This window comes from Xiphophorus couchianus, chromosome 14, assembly GCF_001444195.1.
Source record: "Xiphophorus couchianus chromosome 14, X_couchianus-1.0, whole genome shotgun sequence".
Lineage (NCBI taxonomy): Eukaryota > Metazoa > Chordata > Actinopteri > Cyprinodontiformes > Poeciliidae > Xiphophorus > Xiphophorus couchianus.
This window is the reverse complement of record NC_040241.1, coordinates 4133308-4145680: the sequence shown is the minus strand read 5'-3', so window position 1 is coordinate 4145680 and position 12373 is coordinate 4133308. Positions and strand designations below refer to the sequence as shown.

The 12373-nt window shown below is 37.9% G+C and overlaps 1 protein-coding gene across 1 annotated transcript in view; it reads right to left on the bottom strand.

Annotated features, from left to right (window-relative positions):
* The window catches only part of adam19a (ADAM metallopeptidase domain 19a), a 163365-nt gene that overhangs the window by 88633 nt on the left and 62359 nt on the right, over positions 1 to 12373 (bottom strand). The window contains exon 3 of the mRNA XM_028038532.1: positions 6059 to 6135. Coding sequence (XP_027894333.1) covers positions 6059 to 6135 — 77 coding nt within the window. The remainder of the gene's footprint in view (positions 1 to 6058; positions 6136 to 12373) is intronic.

Sequence of the window (12373 nt, the reverse complement as noted above, 5' to 3'; positions counted from 1 at the left end):
GACTGCCACTGAAAAGAACTTGTTCATGGAATGGAAAGGGAGCAATCAGCCCTGACCACCACTCGATCATGTCTGGCGTCAAATGTCAAATATTGTGAAAATGATGAGTGCTTGGTGTTGTTTTATTGTAACTGGTGTTGTCTGTGTAGTACGAAACCAGTTTATGTCTAGTTGGATTGTAAATGTGTCTGTGGGAATTAGAGGACAAATAAGCTGTTATTTAGGAATTTGAAGCCCTACCTTCAACACGCTTTTAATCTGAAAATCTACAACTTGTCTGTAATTCACAATGCAAGCTTAGATTTTTGGCAGATTTAGCTGTTTACATCATCTCAATACAGTGTTTCTAACACTGTATTGAAAACACTAAACAGTGTTTCACTGTGTAGTCCCCAGCAATGGTGTTATGACATGTTTTACTACTAAACAAACTGAGCTTTGTGCTCTTTACCTAATTAGTCATCTTCGAGGATCCAAGGATTTTTTTATTATCCTCTCTGTTATGTCCTGCTAGTGTAGAGCAAATATGAGTAAATAGTTATCTTACAGTTGCTTTGTTGAAGAATAATTGATACTGAGAATTAAAGTATCAAATTAACATGCAAAGATTAGGTTTGACTGAGACAGGAACACGTCTCTTCTGAGTGATGAAGGCATTTGTGACAAAGTATCGTCTAAGGATGAAATCACCAAATTTACAGACGTACAGAAGAAGCTCCTGCTTCAACCAGCTCATTCCAGACAACTACATGTTTTGCTTGTAAGAAAATTAAATAATTAATTTTATTAATTAAATAATATCATTTTCTTACAAATGAATTTTTTAAGAAAATAAATTTTCTAACAGAAAAATTAAGATAATTTTTCTTACAAACAGGGTAAATAATAGGTTTTGGCCCCCTGAGGTCAGCATGTTCTTGTCTCAAGGTTTCCCAGGCAAATACCTGGATTCCATTCCAGATTGTTCATCAATTCAGTCAGCCACCAACAAACCTTCAACAACTTCCTGATTCAATCGGACTCTGACACAGAGAATTGGACACAGAGAAGGCTGAGGCTGACTCTGTTGGCAGCCTCAGCCTTCTCCCTCAGCCGGCTCCATCGGTACTGTGTTCAAACCTGTTCCACCCTCCTCTGTGTTCCCGGCCATCAAATCAAACAAACCCTCTAAAAAAATGCTCATCGGTGCTCTGAGTCATCCAGATCTTCCTCTGAACCCACTCATCTCTCCCTGGCGGACATTTTCCATCCATACAAGTAAGTGTCATTTGCAGCATTTGGTTTAACTCTGTTCACATTACTAACCTCGGCTCACCTGCCTCCATCATATCGGTTTACCCGGACCCCATCTCATGACGCCTTCAACATTGCACTTTTCATAAATTTTGTAAATCTTTAAATGTTTTTGGTCTCCTGAGAGTATCTCTTCATGTGGGTCAGACAAATACCAAAAACTATGACAGATGGTAAGAAATGTTATGTTACAAACTCAGGAATAATAAAGTTAATATGAACATAGAATAACAGAACAAATAGCTTTAATAGTAGTAATAATTGTTTAAGTTTTGTTTTCACTTCGAGAGGTATCAAACTTTATGTCCTTTTAGTACTCGCTTAATAACTTACGTTGCTGCGGTAACAGATCTAAGACACTCCAGTTCATTCTGGGGAATCCTGAGATGTTCCCAGGCCAGAGAAGATTTATAACCCAAATATATGTATTCTGGCCTCAAAAGAAAGCAACTGAAACATGTTTTTATTAATTTCCAATGTAATGATTATATGATCATAAAGTCAACTTATTTTCTCTGTGTAGTAAGACTCCATCATGTTTTTGTCTTTATAATAGCAGGTTTCTTCTTTGGTAACCAGCCTGTCATAAAAGCAGCCCTTTCACTATAAGAGCAAGGATTTTTTTTGTTTCTGTGATGTTTTCTGTTAACAATTGGATAACATTTTCTTTTAAGCATTTTTCTCTTTTAGAAACTTTGTGTAACAACATCCTTCCCGTTTGCTTCTGGAACGTAGTGCTGATTCCTGGTATTTTCCTCTACTCCCAGTGGCAGAGACCCCACAGATTAAAATAATAATTGTTTCCAGTAACATTTCCACTAACTCCTCCTTCTGACTGCTCACTTACCCAGGAAACATGCCTCTTTCTCTGACCTAAATTTACTGATCCAAATCAAACTCCTGAACTTTACCAATACCCGGGTGGTTTAAAACCCATGAAACCTTTGCCCAGATTGAGTACCATCAGCAGTCATCTATGTTTTCATTTCCATCTCCTCTCTGTATCATTCAGTGGTTCATTTATGCCACCACCGCTCCTAGGCTTTCTGCTGTTTCAAGTCGGTCAGCCAGTCTATATCAGTTTTTCCATTGGTCTCCTCTTACCAAGTCATCAAACTGTTTCCAAGCAACTGAAGCCCTATGCATCTATTAAGTCTGAAAAACGGCATTATTCCTAAATGTAGCACTCTCTGAAACATCTCAAACTCACTCATCTCCGTCAATGTCAAGTACTCACAATTCCAAATGTGCTTCAACAACCTGCCCAGCTATGTTACAGCAAAACTGTTTCCATTAGAAACAACAAAGACATGTAGGTGTCATTATACACAGAATTACTGAGCTTACAGGAGGCCAGAGTGGTTGGAAAATAAAACAGATTTCTTGTTAAAACCAAAGGGTTCTGTCAGGATAAAATGCTCTTCTCTGATGCAGTTTCTTATCTACTGCGATTTTCTACTTTTGTATTATTCTAACATAAAACATCCAATCTGCAAAACCTGATCTGTTAAATTAAAAAAAAACCTTAAACCTATCTAGTTTGCATCTTCTTAAAATAAGCTTAGTATTATTAAAGTCCCGCAGAAAAATTAGCAAAATTTGGTTAAAGCCAGTTTTTTAAATTAGTGCAAAAAAATGTGTTTGCCATGTTGAATACTGGACCAAAACTGACATACTTAAAAATAAAAGCAGAAATGTATATATTTTGTTTTTCCTTTCCTTTAAGCACTAAATTAAATACATGCAGTGGTGAAGACATGGAAAACATGGAAAACATGGAAAATAGCAATGCTGACATTAAAAAAAGAAATCTGAAGAAAACTTTTAATAGTTGTACCTTTGTGAATGTATAGCACTTACAAAGCAAGAAATTATTTAGGTTTATGCCTGTAAATTTACACAATTATTCCACTTATTGTGTATTAATGTCAATGATAAACATGTTTGTATGAATACAGCATAGGACAATAAGAAGTAGGGTTGTCAAAATAATCAATATCATCACCTCCCTACAATCAATACTAGAAAAATTAATTATTCAAAGATACTTTTGCATCAAAATTGATGTTAACTGGTATTTTCCTCCAGTCCCAGTGGCACATTTGCCCTAATTATCACATTTCTTCTAGTAGAAGTACAGCGATAACACACACTGTCCCTCTCCTTCTCAATGAGCTGCTATTGAGAGTTTTAAACACTGCTAACATGGTGAGCACATCCAGAAAGAAACCCCAGTGACCCTCTTTAGCTGACAAGGGAAACACAACAACATTGTTTAGAAGTACTTTACCTATGACCCAAAGGACAGGGGAAAAAAAACAAACAATGCCACTTGCTAGCTGTGCTAATAGATATCTATCTACCTACAGACCCCATCAGCCGTGTTCACCATCAGTTGATTCTTTTTTCCAGGGTCCAGTGGAAGGTTGGTACTTTGATCCATCACCCTAAAGCATGCAAACATGGACTTGTATCCTTTTATCAATATGAAGCTCTTAGGATGTTTTCACACCTGCTAACCCGGTAGACTCTGCTTGACTTGGGACCAAAGTCGCAACATTTGTTCCATTTTCATCTGCTGCAGTTCTCCTTAACACTGCACTATGTCAAACCAACAAAACCTTTTGAAAGACCTCCTCCCCCCCTGCATCATCTGTGGTGGTGCTACACCAAAATCCACTAGAGGAAACATGAAAACATCTGAAGAAGACAGTTGCAACTTCCGTCTTCACTAAATGTAATCAAAAATGAAGTGGAGTCAGACTTCAGTTGCAGTTTGTTCACTTTTTTGGTCTGCATCCAAGTTTGAATATGCATTCACATCTCCCCAAACTAACTGGACTGTCCAGCCAAACAAACCAGACTTTGATTAAAGTGGACTAAAGTCTGGTGTGAAGCTCATGCTTTTCAACACAACATTCTTGCAGACAGTTGTTTCTTTTTAACCTTTCTCTCAACCCCTGGGTTTTTCAACCTAAAGTTGGTGTTAAGAGACACCTGTTTCTTATTTGGTACAGCTGCCAGGGAACTCAAAGGAACACATCCTCTGAAAAACCACTGGAACTAACACGGGGGAAAAGCCATGTTAGTTGACTGTAATAACTTAAACATGACATAGCATTAGGCCTGTAAAAGAACTTTTTAGACAAGCTAAAAAAATGTGTAGTTTATTGAGCCTGCACACTGCCTTCTTCAAAAACATAGATTCTTAGATTTCAGCTATGCACTCTCAAGTCAAATTATTTTTGTGTCAACTAGCCGATATAATCGCTGGTTTAAGAAATGAAGAAGAAAGGGTGTTGAAGTGATTTTTCACTAGAGCAAAGCAGTTGGAACAATTCACACCGACTGCTTCACCAGCTGATCCGGATCAGTCTGAACACATGTTCACAACAGGTTTGAACAGGGCCAGAGATCACATCTACGAATTGCACTTTTACAACATTTTCCATGTTGTGAAAGTCAGAGAGGAGCCTGAAGTTGTTGTTGTCAGCTACATTGTTTTTGGGATTATTTGAAGCTGAAATCTAAATAAAAATAAGCTACAGTGCCATTGTGTCTGCCATATAAGGACGGAACTCTCCCTGCACGGCGTCAGATTGTTGTGAAACCCTCAGCGGTAACACCTTCAGACCTGCTACTGAGACTTGAGCTGACTGCCCAGAATCTAACCTGTCTGTCTGTCTCTCCCTCAGCGATCCCTCTCCTGTCCCTGATCCTCTCTGTTGGAAAAGGACCTCCTGGCTTCGACCCCCCCGGCCTGTCTGACCGGATACCCGTTTTCGACCTGGGCTCTGGACCCGCGGGCTCGGATCCCCTGTTTGCCCGGCCCGAAGATCAGGGGCCGCCTGATCCTGATTTGATTCCCTGGTTCTGACCCTAGCCTGTCTGACTAAGAGTTTGTCGACCTCCCAATAAATACCTGGTTGTAATTTTCTGTTCAGTCCCTGTGTCCATCAGTGCCTGAGCCTGACACATTGAAATGTTGATTCATCTCATTCAATCTGTGTACTGTTGCCATTGTAAATTCAGCTGGTGACTTTCATACTTTAAAGTCAAACTACCATTAGACACACACTTCCTAACTAACGTCTGCACATGTTCTTTCCATGTTTTATGTGATATTGTGGATTTGATGAAATAAACAAAGTGTGTACTCAGGTTCTCTCTGCCTCCAGGCTTGAAGAGGCCCACTCAGGGAGTCTCTACACATTTGATTCTGATGAGCACGCAGCAGACCGAACTCCCCTTGATGTTATCACAGAAACATCATAACCTCAGCTGGCCTTGAGCCTTATTCTGCATGATCACCATGGGACCAGCCCGTTCATCCTGATTAGCCTTGCTTCACGTTGTGCCAGAGCAGGACCGCTTACACGCTTCCTTCTTCTATCACAAAGAAGCAAGTAAATCCATAAGCTGTGACTCAGGTTTAATGTGATTTTTATCTACCTTGAGGGAAATATGAAAATCTTCAAATGATGTTGGTGGAAACCATGGTGACACTTTCAGAGAAGCAGAAAAGCTCCGACATTATCAACAGAGCATCAGGGATTCAGGGAGCTTTGCTGAGAATTATACGGAGTAATGCATAGACGACACAAAAACTAAGCAGAATGATAGATGAGGGGACATGATTGGTGTTTCCACTTCTTTTTGCCTATATGTTTCATCTCTTAATCATTTTCATAGTCCTCATGTGGAGGGCAGAAGGGGGTACTACTGAGAGTACAGCAATCTAGGATGTAGCAGAAGGAATTCTTACTGATTAAGTTGTACTTGTAGCACCAGCTGGAGGTCACTGGATGAGAGCACAATTTCCCCTCTGGCAGGATACTGGTCCTGTTGAAAAAAAAAGGGAAGAGGTTAGGCACACTCACATTCACCAGTCTTCTACAGTTGATACTAGAAACAAGGGGGCAAATAAGCAGTTGCACAATTGAGAATTAGAAATCATCAATTTCATACTCTTAAATGTGGCTTTCTAGAGGAGATGTAATTTTTCAGTCAGGCAGCACTGTTAGACAAAATGCTAAACACACCATAGTCCACTTTTCTTAAAGTATTCATTCTTGTTGAACTTTTTCACATTTAGTCATGTTATAGCCACAAACCTCAATGTTTTTCATTGGCTTCCAATGAAAGGTGGCCAACAAAACTGACAGACAGACCAGCAAACTATTGTAAAAAGCTTCCTGTTCTCTTGCATCACTTCCCTTCAGAAACTGTTAGGTGATGCAGTTTCTCTTTCTACAGTTGGAAAAAACACTAGTGATCAAAGAACATTTCTGTCGAGTGGGTAAAAAGTGTGAAAATGGTGTCCAACAGTGTATGGATCCCAGAAATGCTCAGGATGCTGAGATCTGACAAAGCTGGCAAAGAATTTGAAAAGCAGAGCTGATCAAGATGTCAAATATACCTATCTTTGTATTTGCATTGATTTTCTTCTATTGTTTCCTGTTGCTACTGTTGGATTGGTCTTACAACATATGTTTTTTGCAGTGCCTTACAAAACTATTCAGTGTCATGTCAGAACATGACATTGAATAGTTTTGTGGTGAAGGACTGAAATGTAATATCAGTAGATGCATTTGAAAAGAGTTAATAATTGAATAAACTGAATCTGAGGGAACACAGGAACCAGGGACGAATTCAACCAGAGAACAACAAATGATCCAACAACAAGTGAACAGAAATGCACACATTTAAATACCACAAGGAGCAACTGGTGAGAAACAGGTGAGAACAATCAACAAAAACACACATGGATGTGGATCATGACATTCAGGGCTCTAAACTTTTGGTGACCTAATTTTCTATAAGTGCATCAACACAAACATTGTACCCAAATACCAACCCAATCATATTTAACATTATACAGGTTCACTTTTTTAAATCACTGTCCACAAAGGTAATATAGACTAGTTAATGATTAACAGTTTAGAAAATAAAAAATTACTTTTTAAAGCAGAATTTACCAAAGTGTTTACAGAACCCCAATGAACTGAATTTTAGATTTAAAATTCTCACAAAACAAAATAATCAAATGAAATAAATTATGATTTTTGATTATGGTTTGGATTACTTATAATGATGATTTGTATTATTGTTGATTATATATTTTAAGGGGCCTCCATAAAAAAGAAATGATGCCTCTCTAGGGGAGAAAAATAAAATAAAATCTAAATCTTAAGTGCAGATGATTTAAGGACTCTGAATATTTCAAACTTAACATTTTATCATGTTCAAGTAATTTTTCTTCTGAAGAAATATTTTGGATGTGATGTGTTCATCATCTGATGATGTGTTTCTGCACCCTGCAGCTAGGAGAGGTGACACCTGGCCAGAGCGTTAGGGCACCATGTCACGTGTTAGAGTTGCATTCTGCTTTGTCAGTTTCAATTCAAAATGTATCAGAACACAATAAGTGGCTCATTTACATGCACTGTTAAGTTGCAAAAGCAGACACCAAGCTGAGCATGAGGAGAGCCATAAGCCCGAACGCGCAGCAGGAACTTCCAAGAAACTTTGCGCCCTGTGATCTTTGACCCCAGACATATACACATGGCGGCAAGGAAACAACTAAATCACCAACCTGGATTTCACAGCAGCTTAAAAGGTTAAATATATTACTTTACCTCATGGAAAAGCATCTCTATTTCACTTTACACTTCACTGCTTCTCCAAGAACTCCCAGGCTTACATCATTCATCATTCTTCAAAATGATGGTTCAGAGGTTTCTCTGAGTTTGTTCTGCTTTATCCGTACATTTGGTGATCAAAAATAAGTTTGATCTAAGTCCTCACATTCCCTAGGCTGAATTTGTTATAATAGGCAAAGCATTTACATTTTAATGAAGCATCAATGATATATGACCTCTGTAGTAACATGTAATACTCTGAAGCCTGCGTAGAGACATGCATTTTAGCCTACAGGGTGGATCATAATGGACCGTGGCAAATGAAAGAAATGGCAAGTTGGTAAAGTTACTTGAAAAATGAGTGAGGAAACAATTCTGTAAAGGATGAGATAAAGAGCTGCTTGAGAAGACATTGACTGACAGTACACAAGGATGGAAGAAAAGAGACAGGAAAAGATTCATCGATATGAGAAACCAAATTGGAAGAAACAAAAAATGCAGTTGAAGAAGGTCAGAAGAAGTCATGGTAGAGAAACTGTTCGGGTTCAAATTACAAATTCGATCAAAGCTGTGCAGAACCACCTGGTTTATTCTGAATGCTTAGAATATGAAGAGGGCATTGAAAATCTTCTGTTTCTCCACAATAGCAGGTGTATTAAAACATAACAAACATACAAAAATATGAGATCTAGATCTAGATATGAGAACGATGGCACTTGACTTAATGTCATGTTTTGATTGTTGATTCTATGATGCATGACTTTGTGTTTTTGTGTTTGTTATGATGTAAAGGACTTCGGAATGCCTTGTTGCTGAAATGTGCTATACAAATAAAATTTGATTGGATTGATTGATCTTCAGATCTTTGATCCAACTATAAAATAACATGACAAAAACTTCTGTTGGACTTCTGTTACCAGAAGTCAGGAAATGTTCTGACAGTTAATATTTTCTTGTTCAGTGATTCTAAATTCAACTCAGAACTGCAAATGCAAACCAATGACTCCTGCACAAACTGCAGATTACTGTAAAGTTTACAGCAACAGTTAAGGCAGAACAACAGATAGGAATAAAAGAGGGAATAGAAGAGGTTATTCAACCTCATTTGGGACTCTGGTTGGGAGATACAACTGTACCTTTGAAAATGACTTTAAAACTACCACAAGGTAGAAAAATACACCAAGCACTTCGTGGAGTTCCTCTCCTATGTCGGGTTTGGGCTAGTGACTAATTAGTTAATTATATATATATATATATATATATATTAATCTTAGATTAATCTGGGTCACATGTGCAAAGGTTAGCAGTTGCGCCTAAGACTAGTCAAAACCCTACCGTCCCATTCAACATAGATACATACAGTTTAGCCCCAAATCATTAATGCTACTGGCAGATTTAAATGAAAGGAAATTTCTTACTTTGGTTAACAGTCTCTTGTAGAATTGTCACAATGCCAACATTTTAATCTTATATATATATATAATATGTGCAGTTGCATTTCATGCATAATGAAATCATTAAAATAAGACAAAGGTTTAGAATATATCACTCTTTGTGTTATGATTTTGCATGATTTATGAGTTTTACTTTCTGATAGAGCTGGCAAGAAATATTACAATATTGCACATATAAAGCAAAAAAAAATTATTGGAAATTATGGATTTTAGGTTTTTTCTCTGTTTCTACTCTAGCAGCTTGTTTCTGGATTTTCTATGGTGTGTCACATATGGAATCTGCTTATATGCTCCACTCCACTGGCACAACACCCTCTGTGAAGACAGTGAAAGATTTCTTTGAGTGTCATCATTCTGCAAAAGATGTTCTTCTGTGCTGACCACACCTAAAATCATAATAGAACTTTAATATTTTTTCAAGTTCATAGTAAGATGTGTTTGGAAAAGTCAGAATCAAAAGTTCAACAAATAGTTTCAATGCTGTGTTTCTCTGGACTATAAAATGCAAATAAATGTTAGAAGAAATGATCTTCCAGCTGCTGTGATAAATGCTCATGGCTCATTCATTTCTTCATTGCTTTTTAGTGAAAAGTGGGTGAAACTAGGCCATGAAATGGTTGGAAGGACTACTGTCAACTCTGGTGCAATTTCTTCAGTCAATCATTCAAGCAGCATGAAGATGGTGCAGGAAAGGTGTGAGCGGGTGAAGTATTGAAAGCACAGGCAATCACTTTGAAAACTTAAAAGAGGCTGAAGTGTGAAGGGAGTGGAGGGTGAAGGGACCCTGAAGGACAGACAGTTCAGGGTTAGGCTTCTTTGTAACACTGGAAAAGTGCCTTGAAGGATTTTCTTCTACAGTATTGTGAAAGCTAAATGACATTAAGTGTTTCTATAATTAATCTCTGTCAAAGCTGGCATAATGAAACAGGTCCTGTAGTGAAAGGCAATAGAAGAATGAGATGAAGACGCACAGGCAGCAAGGTATCCATTACTGCTCCCCAAACCGAATCAAGATCAGCATGACTCACCTCCACTGTAGCATCTAGGTAAGCGTGATGCTAATGGAAAGTTGCTAAGTTGTGTGAGTAAGCAACAAGACCATTATTGTTCTGACAAATTTTTTTTGTTATACTATACATCCTTCTGTTACAGGCACTGCAGTAAAGTCAGTATTCTGGTTTAGAACATTCACTAAAGAAATACTAAAACTGTTTGCATTAGATATCATTTTAAAAGCTTATCTTAACTCTTTCAGACAGAAGAAAAGCCCATGTCTTGGCAAAAACAACACACTGTCGCTTCATTACCCAGCAACCTCCATCAGATCCTTCATGAGGCGACAGCTGCATGCGCTCTGGTTTCGGCTTGTTTGCGAAGCGGTTTGATGTGTCTCAGGATCTTGTGGCTCTGAAGCCACCTGGTGCTGAGACAGACATGGCAGTCAGGCTAATCACATACATCAAAGAATCCAGAGCCAAGCTATGAACTACAGTAGCACCATTCAATTGTACGTTTGACAAGAAGCAAACACTATGCTTCTACAGTATGTGACTTTGATTATCAATTGAACTGTTTTAATGAACATGTTAAGTTTTGTTGTTTAAGAAAAAGGTCAATCATTCTAGTGCAGCTGAAATGACTTGTGCACATTTATTAAACGTTTAATTTATTTTGCTCATCCTTATCCAGTGAACTAGTCTTAGATTAATCTGGGTCACATGTGCAAAGGTTAGCAGTTGCGCTGAAGACTAGTCAAAACCCTACCGTCCCATTCAACATAGACACATACAGTTTAGCCCCAAATCATTAATGCTACTGGCAGATTTAAATGAAGGGAAATTTCTTACTTTGGTTAACGGTCTCTTGTAGAATTGTCACAATGCCAACATTTTAATCTTGATACAGATGCTAAGAAACATACTTGATATGATTTTTGATATTGCAGGAAAATTTTATTGAATGGACTCTTCTTTCTAGCTCACAGAACAAGATATTATTAATTAGAGTATGACTCAAACTTTAGCACTAATTGGTTTTAAGACAAAACCAAAAATATGTAAGTACGTTTTTTGTTTTGATTGGGCAAACAGCTGTAGGGAGAAAAAGGGGGGTGAAAAAAGTGCAACAATTGAGCAGGTATAGATGGGTCTGTTTATATTAATTTTGAAGCAAATGAGTGTCTTTGAAAGATTTATTTTTCTAGTATCGATTTTATCAAGATGTTTATTATTTTGACATCCCTGGTCTCTCCTGCCAAACATAATATCAACATTTTGGAGTCAGAGACCAACTTAAATCTGATAAGATCTGGTGATTAGGGTGATGTCAAGGAGGCTTTCCAACCTTGACACTTTAAGCTCATCACCATAGATAATAAACAACACCAGAGGAAACTCACAAGAAGTTGCTCAGCAATAACGAGTAACTGCTTGGCAATACATTATTTATTCAGGAAGGTATAAATAACTTTCAACACGCCATTTTTAAAAATTTTTTTTTACCCCTCCAGGGTTTTTTTGGGGGGGCTCTAGTGTCCCTTATATGACAGTGGGCTGACAGGAAACGGGGAAGACATGCGGCAAATATCGTCGGGTCCGGGAGTCGAACCCGCGACAGCCGCGTCGAGGACTCAAGGCCTCCAAATATGGGTCGCGCTAACCACTGTGCCATCACGGCACGCCCAACATGCCATTTTTAAACAAATGTAAATAAAAAACATAAGAAAACTAATCATCACTTTGTTTATTTTTTTCTTTGATCAGCTGGATCATCTTTATCTTTACATATTACAAATAAGGTAGTTCTTTCATCTGCCTTTTCATTTTTAAATTGTAAGAATATTCCACTGTGAACAGATAAGGATTAAAATCCATTTTACAGTTACACACAAGTACTACATTCAAGTTCAAGACTCAATCATAAAACATCTTACGCTCCAAAACCGTGGGGGTCGAAAGTCCTAATTCATCCAAAGTAATTTCCATA